Source organism: Giraffa tippelskirchi, chromosome 9, assembly GCF_054371585.1.
Source record: "Giraffa tippelskirchi isolate mGirTip1 chromosome 9, T2T-mGirTip1v1.2.pri, whole genome shotgun sequence".
In the NCBI taxonomy this organism is placed as follows: Eukaryota; Metazoa; Chordata; class Mammalia; order Artiodactyla; family Giraffidae; genus Giraffa; species Giraffa tippelskirchi.
In genome coordinates, this window is record NC_137283.1 from 138,703,626 (window position 1) to 138,721,914 (window position 18,289).

Sequence of the window (18,289 nt, forward strand, 5' to 3'; positions counted from 1 at the left end):
AAATAAGTCAGTTTATTTGTCCCATACAAAGTTCTGATAAGATTAGCTTTATCTCTTTCTCTCAAATGTAATTTTAAAAAATTTCCCTAGGAAAGAATGGGCATAAAATTAAATCACCAGATACCAGTAGGACAAGAATAAAGATACTGTAGAGTAAAAAATGTCCAACACAACACTGCCTGCTTAAAATGAATTTAATGCAAAGAAAATAGAATAGAAAGAGCAAAATAATCTCTTCATCAACTTTCTAATATAGGTTTCAAACAGTACTAAATCTCTTCATCAACCTCCTAATATTGGTTGCTAATACAGGTTGCAAAGAGTACTAAATCAAACTGTTTAATTAAAAATGCATCATCATGAAATGTATGGTACATTAATTAAAGAGGTAAATCTGGGGTAAGATTAAGTTTTTGCTGTTGTTTAGTTGCTAGGTAGCGGTTTCCTTAAAGAATTGCTCCAGGTGAAACAGAGATTTAGACAGATGGGAAAAATCTCTTAAAACTATTTCACAGTATTCTGGAAAGGAATATCCAATCAATCCCCAGCACAATGCCTGGCATGCAGAAAAGGTATTTGCTAAATGACACTGCATATTTTTTAGAGAAAGACATACTAGTTTTAGATGCTCAGATAAAAGCAAAACACAACTACATTTTTTCCCTTGGGTTTTGGGTTAGAGATCTTCATATATACCAATTCTGAAGTGATAAGAAGTATGGTTCTGGGTTTCAGGACTCTGCACCCAAGGTTGGGTTTTTTTTTTAATTAATTTTTATTGTATTTTACCAAGGTTGGCTTGGATTTGGCAACCTGAAGTGATGGATGAGAAAAAGCCACAAAGAGCTAGATGGAAGTTTCACAAAGGAAATGACTGACTATGAGGTTCAGCATGAGTTACATGCTGAACTGTTAGATGCTTTTCAAAGAATCATACAGTGTACAATCATTTGGCATTGCAAAAGCATTTTAGGCAGTCTTCTTGAATGGAGGAAACATGCTCCTATCATTAAGTTCCTATCGTGGAGAGAATGCCATGAGACATGCTGAATTTTGTAGACAAACATGGTACGTTTTTCTTCCTCCCCTTCCCACTTTAACTGAAATCATATCCCAGTGACAGAAGATGGCAGTTTTCTGGTGATAGAGAATTTGTACTCAAAGAACTTTCAGTAGGCAGCATACTTCTAGTGGGAGACACGTGTGCCCAAGGAAATGCCCAGTGGTGACACTGCATGAGGGCTGACCATACGTTAGGCACCCTCTTCTTCCTCCAGTGTGTGCACTGACAACTTCCTGTTCACAATAGCCTCCTCAGCTGTAACTCCAACTGGAGCTCAGAACTCAACACTGTTTTCCCCCTACCTGTGTATCAGCAAATTTCCACACTGAATTCCAGATAAACCTCACAATGTAACTAGTCACTGTTGCATAACTATTTGACTGACAATAACATCCTTCCACAAACATATGCTACTTGATTTTTTTTTTTCTGGATGATGGAGGGGTATCCCTAAAACTCTGGGGCCTAAAGTAACTATTTAGTAAATAAGTGAAGTACCTTCAGTGACTGCAGAGAGTCTGAATTAGTATCACAGTAGAGGATGATGTTGTTGGCCATGCTGAAACTTTCTCTCACTCCGAGGTGGTAAAATAAGGATGGTTGTCGGAAGGCATCACTCATCTCCACCACGGCGATATCTGCAAACAGAAAACAAAGTCCCCCAAGTGATGACACCTAAATAATGCTCAGTAAGCACTTTTTTGTTTCAATAACTTAGTATTCAAAGAGGCAATGATAGGGATTTTCCCTTTTCATTTACCACTGAATTTTAAATTAGAAGTTCTATCGGAAGTGGTTTTACAAACTGCAGCAAAACTGCATTTTTGTTTTTTAAAAAAAGAAAAGGATCATGTAATTACTGGAAACTAAGGAGTGTCTGCAATGGTGGAAAGTGGGGCTAATGCACTCTGTTAAATTTTAACATGAAAACAAGTTAACTAAATTTCCAGAAGTAGATCCATAGGCAACAGCAGTAAGTAATAAATGTAAAATGAGATTTTAAGAAGCAAACAGGTAAAATTATGACTCAATCCAGAGCTGCATTTTATAATAAGCAAGTCCTTAGCAAGTATAATCAAGAAAAAGAGGAAGCAAAGGTATAGAAATTATGACTAAGAGAGAGAGTACAACTATAGATACAAGTTCTTTCAAACTTCACAGATAACTAACACCAAGGTAGCATAATCTTGGTACTAAAATTTGACAGTGTCACAAAAATAAAATTCAGATTAGTTTCAAACTCATTTATACATACAGACAGAAACATGACAGAAAAACGAGCAAAATGCATCAAGCACTATATACTATAAAAACACTAGATCATGGATTTAAAATTTATTTGGGGAATGCAAGGATGGCTCAGTGGAAAAAACTCTTCAGTGTTCCCAAAGATGTCCTTAGTACTTTATGTAAAATTCAGAATCCACTTTTCATTAAAATAACTGCAAACTGAAAATATAAGGGCACATCTTTAAATTGAAAAATAATATATATTTCATAGCAACTTTGTACTCATAGGTATTCCCATGAAAATTAGGAAAAAGATGAGGCTGTCAACTATTCTTACTACCAGTACACTTTTTGAAAATCCTAACTGATGCAATAAGATTTAATGAAGTACGGACATATAATTCTATAAAATAATTATCATTACTTACAGATGTTAAAATTCCAACCAAAAAACCACAACAGAATCAATTAAACAACTACTGTAAGTATTAATACAATTTAACAAGATGTCAAGGTGCAAAATTATGAAAACCAAGAGCTTCCTTTATAATCATAATAAGCTTCTGGAAAATATAATAAATAGATCCAACTCAAAATTAAAATAAAAATATTAACATATAAAAAATTTAACAAATGATACTAATTTGTTTAAAATATGTGCAATATGTGATAGATGAAAGGTTAATATCTTTATTGTTATCTCTTATCTCTTTATCAGTTCAGTTCAGTCGCTCAGTTGTGTCCAACTCTTTGCAGCCCCATGGACAGCAGCACACCAGGCCTCCCTGTCCATCACCAACTCCCGGAGTTTACCCAAACTCATCTCTATTGAGTTGGTGATGCCATCCAACCATCTCATCCTCTGTTGTTCCGTTCTTCTCGCACCTTCAATCTTTCTCAGCATCAGGGTCTTTTCCAATGAGTCAGCTCCTCGCATGAGGTGGCCAAAGTATTGGAGTTTCAGCTTCAACATCAGTCCTTCCAATGAACACTCAGGACTGATCTCCTTTTGGATGGACTGGTTGAGTCTCCTTGCAGTCCAAGGGACTCTCAAGAGTCTTCTCCAACAGTTCAAAAGAATCAATTTATCTCTCATTGGTCAATTTAAAACAAATAAGCAACCATAAAACATTACAATATTATAGAAAATTAGGCTGTGGACATAGGTAAAATCACAAAAGTATAACTAAAACGGCAACATCATATATAAAAATATTCTACATCTCACTCCTAATAAATGAACACTAAACCAATACAAAGTATTTTTCCTATCAAGAGGCCAAACATATTTCAAAATACCCAATGAAGATGCAGAGAAATGGTATTCTTACATGCTATGGGGAAATGTAAACTCTTTAGGAAATCTTGAGTCCTTAAAATTATGCATACTCTTTGACTCAATAATTCCATTCCTAAGAATTTTTCCTGAGAAAATTCCTATACATGTGGCAGATTTACTTGTAAGTATATCCACTGAAATATTATTTTTGCAGTAACAATGGAAAAATGCCTAAATATACATTATTAGAAAAATGACCACACATACACACACACACACACACACACACACACACTATATTTAGGAAAAAAGTAAAATATACACATTATAATGTATGGCATACACATTAAAACATAATGTATATGTTATAATCAATTGATTATTATATATATTCTGTGTGTATAGATGTACATGAATAAAAAAGTTTTGGAAAGCTGTACAGCAAAACATAAACTGTGATAACAACTTTGCAGTGGAATTATGACTTATGTTTTCCTCTATATCTTGTATAATTTCTATTATGAACACTGATTACTTTTGTAATTTAGGAACCCACCAAAATATAAAAAGAACATTGAAGACCTGCATGACTGAATGTAAATCCAAAGTGCAGCCCTTTTATAAAAGGAACTCAGACCCTCAGGAGGTTGTTTGATACAGCCGGCCTTATCTAATCAACATGAAATTAGAGTCTATATTCTGTGAAGGCGAAATAAATCAGATCAAATGAAAGCTAAAGACCCAGAAGATTTAGTGAGGTTATAAAAGGGGAGGGTAAGTCAAAGGAGCTTCAAAAGATACTTTTCAAGGCTAGCCATGACTTCAAGGCTCTCTAATACAAATAGAGAGTTTTCTTCTGGGGTCCTTAACATTTCTACATCAAAAATCAACACATGAAAAAAATGAGTCACTGCATCCCACCCACACAGCCCATCTGCCTCAGGCACCCACTCAGCTTCCTCCTCCCACAGATGCCAGCCACTCACAGTCAGCCACACCGCTTTAAAATCAAGAGACAGCATACAGTGTGGCTGAGAGAAACGAAATAAAATAGCTGCTGATGAGAAAACATATGAGAGATAGCAAAGAAAAATACTAAGCAGTAACAATAAGGGGGAAATGGGTTCTTTCCAGAGAACTGATTCGTGGAATTTGTTGCTAAAATAAAGTAGAAATGATGCAGAAGGCTTTCAGATTAAGAGAGAAATGAGACACGTAAAATAAATGGTACATGTAGACTAAAGTATATTCATTAGATCTGAACATCGAAACAGGAACAGACCCATGTGGATATAATATACAACATTAAAAATGCTTATTTGTGTAGTAATTTTAAAATACCATAAGACAGTATGATAACAGAGGAAGGCAGGCATTCTTTCTACTTCAAATTCAGACAAGTGATTTGTTCTAATGTATTTGTATTTTTTCTTAATATATTTAAAAATTTTCCATAGCATAATATTCACTCTTACATCTTCTTTGGTAACATGTTCAAAGCATGTGCCCTCAACTTTTTTTATTGTTGAGTTTGTTTTCTTACTGTGAGTTTTGTCTGTTTTTATACTGATATTTTTCCTTTGTCAGATACGTGATTTACAAATATTTTCTCCCTGTTTGTGACTTGCCTTTTCACTTCATTAAGTGTCTTTAGGAGAGAAGAAATTTTTAACTTTAAGCCCAATTTACCAATTTTTTCTACTACAGATTGTGCTTTAGGTGTGGTTATCTGAACAAATCTTTGCCTAACCCAAGTCACCGGAGAAGGCAATGGCACCACACTCCAGTACTCTTGCCTGGAAAATCCCATGGACGGAGGAGCCTGGTAGGCTGCAGTCCATGGAGTCGGGAAGAGTCAGACATGACTGAGTGACTTCACTTTCACTTTTCACTTTCATGCATTGGAGAAGGAAATGGCAACCCACTCCAGTGTTTTTGCCTGGAGAATCCCAGGGACGGGGGAGCCTGGTGGGCTGCTGTCTATGGGGTCGCACAGAGTCGGACATGACTGAAGCGACTTAGCAGCAGCAGCAGCAACCCAAGTCACAAAAGTTTTCTCTTATGTTTTCTACTGAAAGTGGTATAGCTTTTATACTTTACATTAAACTTTATGATCCATTTTGATTTCTCTTCCAAAAATTTTTGAATGTTCTATTCTATTCCATTGATCTATGTGTCTACCTTTTGTAAATACAGAGGTTTCTCAACTTACAATGAAGTTACGTCCAGATAAACCCATTGCAAGTTGAAAATCCTGTAAATTTAAATACATTTAATACACTTAACCTACAAAACATCATCGTTTAGCCCAGCCTGCCTTCAATGTGCTCAGAACACTTACACTAGCTTATAGTTGGGCAAAATCATCTAACGCAAAGCCTATTTTATATGAAAGTGCTGAATATCTCATATAATTTATCAAATAGTGTGCTGAAAGTGAAAACAGAATGGCTCTATGGGTACAGAATGGTTGTAAGTGTATCGGCTGTTTCTCCTTCTGATTGCCTGGCTGACTGAGAGCTTTGGCTCTCTGCCCAGCATTACAACTGAGAATGTATTAAGCTTGGAAAAGATCATAATTCAAAATTCAAAGTATGGGTTCTACTGAATGGGTATCATTTTTGCACCATCATAAAGTACAAGAATGATAAACTGAACCATTGTAAGTCGAGGACCATCTGTGCTGTATACACTGTTTTGTCTGTTGTGGCTTTACGGTAGGTACTAGAATCAGGCAGTGTGAGTTCTCCCACTCTTCTGTTTTCAAAATTGTTGTAGCTATTTTCGTTCTTCTCTTTTCTTTCCTATATAGATTTTAGAATCAATTGGTAGTTAAAAGCTATCCATTGATAGCTACAAAAATTTCTCCCAGAATTTTGACTAGGATTATGATGACTAGGATTATTTTGACTAGGATTATTATTGGGCTTCCCTTGTGGCTCAGCTGGTAAAGAATCCGCCTGCAATGTGGGAGCCCTGGGTTCAATCCCTGGGTTGGGAAGATCCCCTGGAGAAGGAAAGGCTATGCACTCCAGTATTCTGGCCTGGAGACGTCCATGGACTGTGCTGTCCATGGAGTCGCAAAGAGTCAGACACGACTGAGCAACTTTCACTTCACTTCACTTCATGATGACTACGGGGCTTCCCAGGTTGCGCTAGTGGTAAAGAACCCACCTGACAATGCAGGAGACATAAGATACTTGGGTTCGAGCCCTGAGTTGGGAAGATCCCCAGAGGGGGCATGGCAACCTGCACCAGTATTCTTGTCTGGAGAATCCCATGGACACAGAAGCCTGTGGGCTACAGTCCATAGGGTTGCAAAGAGTCGGACACAACTGAAGAGACTTAGCATCCACTCATGATGACTATAGATCATTTCAGAGAGAACTAACATCTTAACAATATTGAGTTTTCCAATGCATGAATAAGCATACCTCTCCACTTATTTAAGCCTTTGATTTTGTTCATCAATATTTTGTAATTTTCAATATACAGTTCCTACACATACTTTGTTAAATTATACCTAAATGTTTCATTTTGGGGTACTATCATAGATGTACTCTTTTTAAAATTTCAAATTCCAATTGTTCATTGTAGTATATAAAACAATAGTAGATTTTTGTATGTTGACCTTGTATTCTGAGACTTTACTAAATTAACTTACTAATTCAATAAGCATTTTGGGGGGGCATGTGTTTTGGGATTTTCTACATGGACCATTATATCATCTATAACTAGAAATAGTTTTACTTCTTCCTTTTCAATCTGTATGTCTTTCATGGTTTTTATTTTCTGGTTAGTTGTTTTTTGTTTTGCCTTGTTATACTGGCTATGACTTCCAGTTACACAGCATTTTTGACACAATAATATTTCATTATCTAATTAAAGAACATATCTCATTATGGCTACCTTCTGACGCTGAGGCATATCTTCTCAAAAGTAATAAAATAAACAGGTGAAAATTATCTTCCTCATGAAATCATCCTAAGACATGCTAAAAATGCACAAGCTGATGTAATTATAACGAACTATACAAACCCCTTGCTGCTGTTCAGTCACTAAGTCATACCCGACCCTTTGCAGCCCCACGGCCTGCAGCACGCCGGGCTTCCCCGTCCTTCGGTACCTCCTGGAGTTGGCTCAAATTCATGTGCATTCAGTCAACTATGCCATCCAGCCATCTCCTCCTCTGTCGTCCCCTTCTCCTCCTGCCTTCAATCTATCCCAGCATCAGGATCTTTTCCAATGAATCAGCTCTCCGCATCAGGTGGCCAAAATAACAAACACTCCATACTCCACAATTCTTGAGACCCACTTATATGAGGTACAATTTATCCATTTTATTTTAAAAACATGTATTTGGTAATTACATGTGTCAGACGTCATATGCTTTTCAAGTACTAAATTACTTAATCTTCATAATCCCCCTTTTGTGGTACATAATGTTATTGTTTCAGGATATTGACGTAGAGAGGATAAAAGTAACTGGCCCCAAATCAGTCTGAAAATGCTAGCACCACAATTCAAAACCAGGCAATCTGGCTGGAAAATCCATGCCCTTAATTCGTAAATGAGCCACATGCTACATTTATGGGATATGGAGGTTCCAAAGATCAGGACATGAATGAAAAGCAAAAATAGATTTGGAAACTGATGCATATACTCTTGCAGTATATTTCATGAGTAAATGCACTTAATAATTGTCTAATTGAGTTTCTATGGTAATATTGTGAGTAAAACTGCCACGTTTCGAACTTTAAGGCTAAGTCAGTCATTTAAAAATGTGCCTCTTAAACGTTACATGAGGTGTAGTTTCTTTCCTTGTTCCAATTCAATTAATGATAAATGGAGCATCTAATTAGGTTTGCCAGGAGTTTATTAAAGCATAATAAATTTCTAGGACAAGTACATAAAACTGTTGTGCCTAATTGCATTTCAGTCAGCAAATGGCAGTGGTTCATGGTCTTTGTTACTTTTTTTATTCAATTTTTCCATGATAATACCATATCTGTTAGTTAAATATCTCACAAGAGCTGCCTCTGCTTGTAAAACGCAGCACTGAAGGAAAGACATTAATGTTTACTTTTTATCTATTCAGTTTTTTTTCCTTAGGCCTCAGGATAACTGATGACAAAGCAAGAGCCCAGGAGTGATTTAGCTTATTCTATAGTCTACAAGGTGCTCTAATATTCCATAATCACTGGAAACTCCCCAAGTTATCACACAGAACTACTCATCCAGTCATGACAGATTAATCCCTGCAGTGATCCATTAGTTCCAGTTTAATTAAACAAACGTCCTGAGCACCTATTATATAAAAGTTTCCTTGGTGGGATGGATGACAGAAATCTATGTGGGTGAGGCATCAGCTGGTAATGGAGTCAGAAAGTGGAGTACCTCAAAGTGCAGATGAAAAACTGCCGCCCTGGCACATCAAAGGCATTATGGAGGAAGCCAAGGAAAGGAAGGGTACCGGGCTTGGTTGAGAAATTCAGAAAATCGCAACAGAAAACTAAGTCGAGGCCTTCCCTGGTGGTCCAATGGCTAAGACTCCATGCTCTCAATGCAGGGGGCCAGGGTTTGATCCCTGGTCAGGGAACTAGATCTCATATGACACAAGAGTTCACATGCCACAACTAAACAACCTCACACACCACAACTAAGACCTGGCACAGCTAAAAAAAAAAAAAAACCACCTAAATCAATCCCAATAGGATCCTCAGGGGGTGAACCAAGAAAGAGTCTCTAAAGAGCAGACACTAACCCCTAAATGATCATCCCTTCCTAATTCTTCAGGGAACCATAATCTGCATTCCATAGAGTTTTCTTTTATGAATGAATAAGGGCTACCTGCAAGTGATCTACAACATGAAAATTACTAAAATGTTAGTCAGAGCTTAAAAGTAGTGCCCCAGTAGAGTCTCCTGAAGGTTCTAAGTCAGTTTTTTAAAGTCTGGTTAGGGATACAATGTTGAGAGACTGCAAAACTCCTTCTGTACAACTAGAACTGTTGAGATTTTCAGGCAGGATAGAAGAATAATCCATCATCATTGTTGTTTTGAATGGGTCATGGTTTGGAAATTCCTGCTATAAATTACTACACATTTAGTTTCATCAGCATCCTTTTATTTTCTTGTATGGTGTTTGGTTAACTCTACAGTGTATAATGATACATATCTGTATCAACAATAGATTTTGGCCCACAATTTCCTCATCCCTAAACTACAATAAATATATGTATAGTGATTCAAACATGAATCATTCATATATCGCTCAAGCAAATGTATACATAATCTCCCCACTCCAGCACTAATTTGCTTATTTGACTATTATACTGAGGTATCGCGGGTTTTCTGAACCGGAAAAGTGAAGCCTGCAAGGTAAGTGATCTGAGGGACATTGTGCACTTCCAGAGGTTGATCTTTCAAAAATGCTGAGAATCATGGCACCTACCAAAGGAAGGGCAGGGAGGGCGGGAGGGGGCAGGGAGAGGAAAAGGGAGAAGCCTGCAGAGGAAGAAAGAAACAGGAGAAAAAGAAAGGGAGGAAGGAGAAGAGGAGAAACAGGAAAAGAAGGAGGGAGCAGAACCAAACCAGACTGGTGGTATAAGAACTAAAGTCCCCTTGCCCAGGCAAGAGCTTCTAGAGTTCAGTTCACGGTGGGCCAGCTTCAGAGAATATAAAGGGGAAAAGCACACATCTGCAGACTGGCGGGACCTAGAATCACAGCTCTCTGTTAGGAGGAGATGCTGCCTCAGAAAAGCACACCACAGAGCTGCAAGCTGGAAGGGAAGCCTCCTCATCTCCCATGGCCTTGAGAGGAGTCATGAATATGCAAGAGGCAAGCAAGCTGAGTCGTGACTTCCAGTGTCTGAATCCTAATTAGGTTTCTGGCTGGATAACATTAGACACCTTAAATTCTCCAAGCTTCGGTGTCCTCAACTGTAAATTGAGGATAATAACACAGGTATTTACCACACAAAGCTGTTGTGCGGGTTACATGTACACCAGGCACAGGAAACTTTTAATACGTGGCCATTATATGGAGCCACTATAGGAAACGTTCATCAGAGGCCCTTTGAGCAATTTATCATAAAAATGTTATTGAAGACAATGTGAATAGATAACTCAATAACACCTGGTGAAACTTCAGGTGAATAATTACTTATAGAAATGATGTTGAAATCAAATTATGGGTCATAGAAAGTCAGCATAAGGAATTCTGACTTGATTTTTATAGTCAATGGTGATCCATCTATGTCCATGAGTTTTGAGAAGTGGTGCAGCAGGATCAAAGTTCTGTAAGGATAAACCTAGAATTTGTAGACGGATGAGTATCAGAAGAGACTAGAAGGTGGGAGACAAGTTAAGGAGTCATTCAAGGGACAGTGTACCTGCAAACTAATATAGAGACAACACAGTGGGAAATCATGGTGGAAGGGAAGCTTTAGAGATTTGGCGGATCCAAGATAATGAAAGAAAGAATTAAAAATGATTCTGTTTCATGGCTAATAAACACATGAAAAGATACTCAATATCACTCATTATCAGAGAAATGCAAATCAAAACCACAATGAGATACCATTTCACGGCAGTCAGAATGGCTGCTATCCAAAAGACTACAAGCAATAAATGCTGCAGAGGGTGTGGAGAAAAGGGAACCCTCTTACACTGTTGGTGGGAATGCAAACTAGTACAGCCACTATGGAGAACAGTGTGGAGATTCCTCAAGAAACTGGAAATAGAACTGCCATATGACCCAGCAATCCCACTGCTGGGCATACACACTGAGGAAACCAGAATTGAAAGAGACATGTGTACCCCAATGTTCATCGCAGCACTGTTTATAATAGCCAGGACATGGAAGCAGCCTAGATGCCCATCAGCAGACGAATGGATAAGGAAGCTATGGTACATATACACAATGGAATATTACTCAGTAATTAAAAATAATACATTCGAATCTGTTCTAATGAGGTGGATGAAACTGGAGCCTATTATACAGAGTGAAGTAAGCCAGAAAGAAAAACACCAATACAGTATACTAACACATATAGATGGTATTTAGTCAATCGGTAAAGATAACCCTGTATGCGAGACATCAAAAGAGACACAGATAAATAGAACAGTATTATGGACTCTATGGGAGAGGGCGAGGGTGGGATGATATGGGAGAATGGCACTGAAGCATGTAAATTATCATATGTGAAATGAATTGCCAGTCCAGGTTCGACACATGATACAGGGTGCTTGGGGCTGGTGCACTGGGATGACCCAGAGGGATGGGATGGGGAGGGAGGTGGAGGGGGGTTCTGGAAGGGGAAAACATGTATACCCATGGTGGATTCATGTCAATGTATGCAAAACAAATACAATATGGTAAAGTTAAAAAAAAATAAAATAAAATAAAAAATTTAAAAATAAATATATAAATAAAAACAATTCTGTTTCAAACTTGAATGGTTAAGACTGATGACCTGTCATTAACACAACAAATGACAAGAGGAAGAGCAGTAACTTGTCTTGGAATTGGAACACACTAAACATTGTGTGTGTGTGTGTGTGTGTGTGTGTGTGTGTGTGTGTGTATAACTGATACCTGTCATTTTATATCTAAGCAGGAAGATCAGAATCAGACTGTGAGATTTTAAGAGTCAGAATGATGGGGGATAGTTGAAGTAGAATTGTAGATGAGATCGTCAACTTAGTGTTGAAAGAAATGACAAGGCATCTTCGACTCAGGAAATCCATTCCTCATTATATACTCAACAGAAACACAAATAGATGTTCACCAAAAGATCCATAATGAATATTCATAACAGCAGTACTGGTAAACCATCAACAGTAGAAAAAATAATGTGTGCTCTATACAGACAATGAGTACTATACAGCAACGACAATTTAAAAATCTATAACCACATACGACAACACGGTTGAACCTCACAGATTGTTAGAAGAAAGAATCCAGATACAAAAGAAGTAGGTTGATTCTTTATGATGTGGTTCATATTAGGCTCACAAATGTGATAATTCAAAATAGTGAGTTCTTTGGTAGGGGCAAAGGCTGAAAGGGGACTCTGGGGGTCTGCTGGAGAGCTGATAAGAGTCTCCTTCTTGATCTAAGTCTTGTTTGCTGCTACTGCTAAGTCGCTTCAGTCGTGTCCGACTCTGTGCGATCCCATAGACGGCAGCCCACCAGGCTCCGCCGTCCCTGGGATTCTCCAGGCAAGAATACTGGAGTGGGTTGCCATTTCCTTCTCCAGTGCATGAAAGGGAAAAGTGAAAGTGAAGTCGCTCAGTCGTGTCCTACTCTTAGCGACCCCATGGACTGCAGCCTACCAGGCTCCTCCATCCATGGGATTTTCCAGGCAAGAGTACTGGAGTGGGGTGCCATTGCCTTCTCCGAAGTCTTGTTTACTCAGGCATGTTCACTGTGGTCAATAATTTTGTCAAGAATGTCCAAAGATGGCTATATTTGACTTCCTATAGCCATCTTACAAAATTACCACAAACTCAGTCCCTTTAAGACAACAGAAATGTATTCTTTCACATTTCTGGAGGCTGAAAGTTCAAACTCAGAGTGTCAGCAGAGCCAGGGTCAGGCTTCCTCAGAGGCTCCAGAGCAGAAAGTGTTTCTTGCCTCTTTCAGAACCTAGCAGTTTGGCGCATTCCTTGCCTTGCATTATGTGTGCCTGTCCAACTGCCCTGCTTCTCTGTCTCACGAGAACCTGTGTGATGGCATTCATGGCCTATCCAGATAACCCAGGGTCATCTCATCTCAAAACCCTCAAAATCACATCTTCAATCAAATTTCCCAAATAAAGCAAATAAAGCAGTATTCACCAGTTTCATTTTGACATAGACGTTGGAGCGTAGGGGTGAGGTCATTTTTCAGCCCACCACAAGAATTATAAAGAAGCCACAGGATGAGGAAGGTGAGAGGTGAGTACAGCAGAACTAAAGGTGCTGAGTAAGAGCTGAGGAAACGGTGGGAATAAGCACAGACATTCTCCAGCAACGAAGAGGATTAACACTCACGAAGGTCTAGAGGAGGGATTTTTACATTCAATAAGGAAACCTAGACTTCAGACAACAACTGAAGGGGGTCTGAAAGCTAAAGGTGTTTAGTTTTAGGATGGTGCACTTCAACATTAGTAGAAAGATGAAGATTTTAAAGAGGGGAGCTAATTAGTGGAGACTGCCTCTATATTCTTGGATAAGACAGACGGGAGGGGATCAAAGATGAAGGGGAAAACTCAACCTTGGAAAAAAGGAGGGATAACTTTAAAAACAAGAAAAAGGGAAGTGATACAAAACAAAGACTGAGAAATGATAAAGTAGAAGGAAGAATACTTCGATCTTTCAATTTAGGTGATAACTCTTTTAGGATAGAGTCGGGGTGCTGGTAGTCAACAGAGAAGACAGACCATCTAGGGACAGCAGGCACAAGCCTGCATCCTGTGGACAGCCTGCATAACGTGCCAGAAGGCAGCACTACCTCTGCTCTCCAAAGTCAGGACTCAAGTACACTTCTTTTTTCGGAGGAATTTTTGTCACTTGTGATAGTAAGAATGCTATTACAGCTACAGGAGCAAGATGTGAACCCAAGCATTATAAGAACCAAAAAATTCTAGTTTTTTGCTTACTTTCTACTGCCTAAAATGTAGTAAAGGAGTTATCGGATGAAAAGAAGGATGCCAAAGAATAGAGTTCAGTTTGAATCTGCTTACTGTGCATGCGCACGTGCAGTCACTTCAGTTGTGTTCGACTCTGCGACCCTATGGACTGTAGCCCATCAGGCTCCTCTGTCCATGGGATTCTCCAGGCAAGAATAGTGGAGTGGGTTACCCTGGCCTCCTCCAGGGGATCTTCCTGACCCAGGAATCAAACTCAGGTCTCCTGCATTGCATTCTTTACCATCTGAACCACCAGGGAAGCCCTCTGCTTACAAGCTATAGACAAAAACCTTAACCAGACATTAAAATCTCAATCTTACAAATGCATATTCTTGGTCACAAGGAAGACCGGCCTAATGAAAAATCCTTCCTTCCTATTAAAGAGGAATTTCAAACACACAATATTTTGATGGTGGTTTGGTAAGTGTTACTAAGTCATTTGTCATGTGCTCAGTAAGTTGTGTCCAATTCCTTTGCAACTGCATGGACTGTAGCCGGCCAGCCTGCTCTGTCCCTGGGATTTTCCCAGCAAGAATACTGGAGTGGGTTGCCATTTCCTTCTCCAGGGGATCGTCCCCACCCAGGGATCAAACCTATACCTACTGCATCCCCTGCACTGGCAGGTGGATTCTTTACCACTGAGCCACCTGGAAAGGAAGTGTTTTACTAAGAGAGCCCTGTAACTACTCTAACCCCATTCAGTCTTGAAGTGAATCTTTCACTATCAGTGCACAAGGAAGGTAGATAAGTCACAATTTTTATCTTTGATGAATGGCAAGTACTTTATCAAATGATACTTCCTGCTCACAGGTATGTCAATTCCCTACATAATTTTGCTTATTAAGTTAAGTTAAAGTCACTTAGTCGTGTCCGACTCTTTGCGACCCCATGTACTATACAGTCCATGGAATTCTCTAGGCCAGAATACTGGAGTGGGTAGCCTTTCCCTTCTCCAGGGGATCTTCCCAACCCAGGGATCGAACCCAGCTTTCCTGCATTGCAGGTGGATTCTTTACCATCTGAGCCACTAGGGAAGCCTATTTTATTAAAGAAATGCAAATAGGTCCTATATCAAAAAGTATTAACTCTCCAAGTTAAAAAAGGGTCCAGCTTATAAGTCAAGAATTTATTTTTTAATGTTACAGCAGTAACAATAGAGTTGGCCAATGATCCATAAAGAGTATGAGTCAAAATTAAATCTAAGGTTATTGACGTGACAGGCCTTATAGCATCTTATAAGCAGAAATGGAAAACGAGGCTGCTTTGATGGTTAAAATGTCTATGTCACCACTGAAAACTATTTTTCTCCTTGAAATTATTCTATTTCCTGAAGCTATATTGGGTTTAAGAGTCTATAATCACAAATTTAGATCTCTATAAACTCATTGTAGGTACTAAATTTCAGTCCTGAAGTAATCCATCTGTTTTCATTACAGGCTGAAAGAGCTATTCAGAAAAATGTGAACAGGCTTTTTTAGAGTTTAGTTTTTATGGTGGTTTCAGTGCATGCCAATTTTTTAGGTCTCTCATATTTAATTTTAATTAAATCTTCATAGCTGTCTGCATTTATGCTTCAGTGAAGTTCCCAAGTACACAGCGTTGCCCTCTGTCACTGTAAGACTCTTACAAGAGTCATCCTTGCCCATCAGATTAACTGGCACTGGCATTAAGTTGTGTAAGTTTATGAGTCCTAAGTTTACGAGTCTATTTATGATCATTTTTGAAAAAAATCTGATTGTTCCTCATAGATATGCACCCTGAGTGACATCCTCTTCCCTAATTATTTTATACCTTTATGACTTTTTCACACAGAGACAAGAGACAGTGAACATTATCTCACGTGGTTCTAAAGCAAAAATGACTGTGGCAATGTCATTCTCATTTGAGGCGATTCTGATTCAGAGGAGGTTTGTCTCACTCTGTGGAGGGCAATAGCTGTAGAATATGTGTGCTTGATCTACATAAACAACAATAGTGACTGAAGCAGTGTAACGCAGGGATGCAATCAACAGAATTCAGACTATGGAAAATTCTACAGGAAAAATGACCTGGTTTCCTCAACAGAAACATTACAGGAAGTGAGGGAGAGTGATGGAGGGAAAAATTAGATATTAAAAGAGACTTAAGGGATATTATCAATTGCAACGTGGGGACCTTATTTGGATTCTAACTAAAATGAATCTTAAAAAAATCACGACACACAGGAGACAATTTGACAACTGACAGGATAATTGATGATATTAAGAAATTATTTTAGGTGTGATAAGGGGCTCTGGTAGGAGCATGGTAATTTAATCCTACATTGCAAAAAGAAAAAACAAAGTGAACTGCTAATGTATGCATTTTTTTTTTCCATATGTATTCATATGTATTTTTACATATGTATTCTTTATTTATTTTTACATATGTACTTTTAAATATGTGTTTTTACATGTGTATATATGTACATACATATGTGCACTGACAATATGTATTCATACATATTTTTACATATGTATTTTTTCTTTTTTTAACAAATAGGTGAAAAACTGTTAGTCACTAAGTCATGTCTGACTCTTTGCGACCCGATGGACTATAGCCCACCAGGCTCCTCTGTCCGTGGAATTCTCCAGCTAAGAATACTGAAGATCCCCTGGAGAAGGAAATGGTAACCCACTCCAGTACTCCTGCCTGGAAAATCCCATGCCTGGAAAAGCCCACCAGGGTTGTCTGTCCATGGAATTCTCCAAGTAAGAATACTGGAGTGGGTTGCCATTCTCTTCTCCAGGGGATCTTCCCAACCCAGGGATCGAACTCCAGTCTCCTGCACTGCAGACAGATTTTTTACTGTCTGGACCCCTAGGGAAGCCCATCAAAGAGTGTTATTCCTCAGCAATAAGAAATTTAATTGCAATCAATAAACACTGTACTGTTCCTGCTGTAGAAAGAACATAGGCAGTAAGATGAAAGAAGCTCAGCTTACACAGTACTTGTTTGGCAGAAGTAGTGACTCAGCCCAGTAAGCAGGCCAGTTTCAGAGGGTTTTTCTTTCTTGTGTGTACAGCTATCGTGTCTTGTACTCATAAACCCAACTGGATCTAAGAAAACTGGGTGAGTGCCTGGGAGCTCCACGGTGCTCCGGATTCTTAAAGTGCACACAAATGGAAATCTCCTTGAATTAGGATTCATATAGAATGTCTCTAAATGATGTCAAACTGTTGCTTTCTTTATACACTGTCAAAGTCACTCCCAACACCTAATAAGTAATCAGCATCTAGTCAAAATGTGCACTATTTCAATTCAAATTTATTTTGTTCTTCCTCTAAAAGTATCTAATTCTCTTCACACAACAGATGTGTAAATAAGATACTGCCAGTAATGATTTCACTCTGCAGCTTACATGCTGACATTCCATCACAGTACAACAATTCATTTAGGGTTTTCTCTGAAACTTCTTTCTTGAAAATGATCTACTAGAGAGAAGGAGCAGAACTGAAACTATTCATTGTTAAATAATCCTTTTATTGCTGTCAGATTAGGTGGTTGACCTTAACTGACTGTCATGAAATAGTTTGAGTCCTTTTTTTCCTTCTCACTAAAGCTAAGACAGAGGATGAGATGGTTGGAATGGCATCACTGACTCAATGGACATGAGTTGGAACAAACTCTGGGAGATAGTGAAGGAGGAGAAGCCTGGTGTGCTGCAGTCCATGGGGTTGCAAAGAGTCAGACATGACTGAGCGACTGAACAACACCAACAAAGTTAAGTCTGTCAGTCTCAGAAGTTCACTTACTCTCTAGGAAAGTTATGGTTTGTTTGTTTTAATGCAACAGATTTGTGGGATGATAAAAAAAATGTCACTGAAAAGAAGAGCTGTCAGTACAGCTCAAAGGCCAGCCACACTGGGATGAAGACACAGAAGGAAAGCCAGCCAGCTTCAGCAGTCCTGAAGGGGGGAAAATGGGGAACGCCTGTTCCACAGACACAGCAATAAAGACGGGGTAGGACACGATGGACAGCCCCTTCCAGCATTACCCCTTGGGTTACAGTCTCCTTCCAGCC

The 18,289-nt window shown here is 38.7% G+C and overlaps 1 protein-coding gene across 8 annotated transcripts in view; it reads right to left on the bottom strand.

Annotated features, from left to right (window-relative positions):
- The window catches only part of MAP3K5 (mitogen-activated protein kinase kinase kinase 5), a 248,939-nt gene that overhangs the window by 155,309 nt on the left and 75,341 nt on the right, over window positions 1-18,289 (bottom strand). For all 8 annotated transcript variants that reach the window (XM_081528863.1, XM_081528860.1, XM_081528861.1 and 5 more), the window contains one exon: window positions 1,562-1,701. In XM_081528863.1, the coding sequence (XP_081384989.1) occupies window positions 1,562-1,684 (123 nt within the window). In that variant the 5' untranslated portion in view covers window positions 1,685-1,701. The remainder of the gene's footprint in view (window positions 1-1,561; window positions 1,702-18,289) is intronic.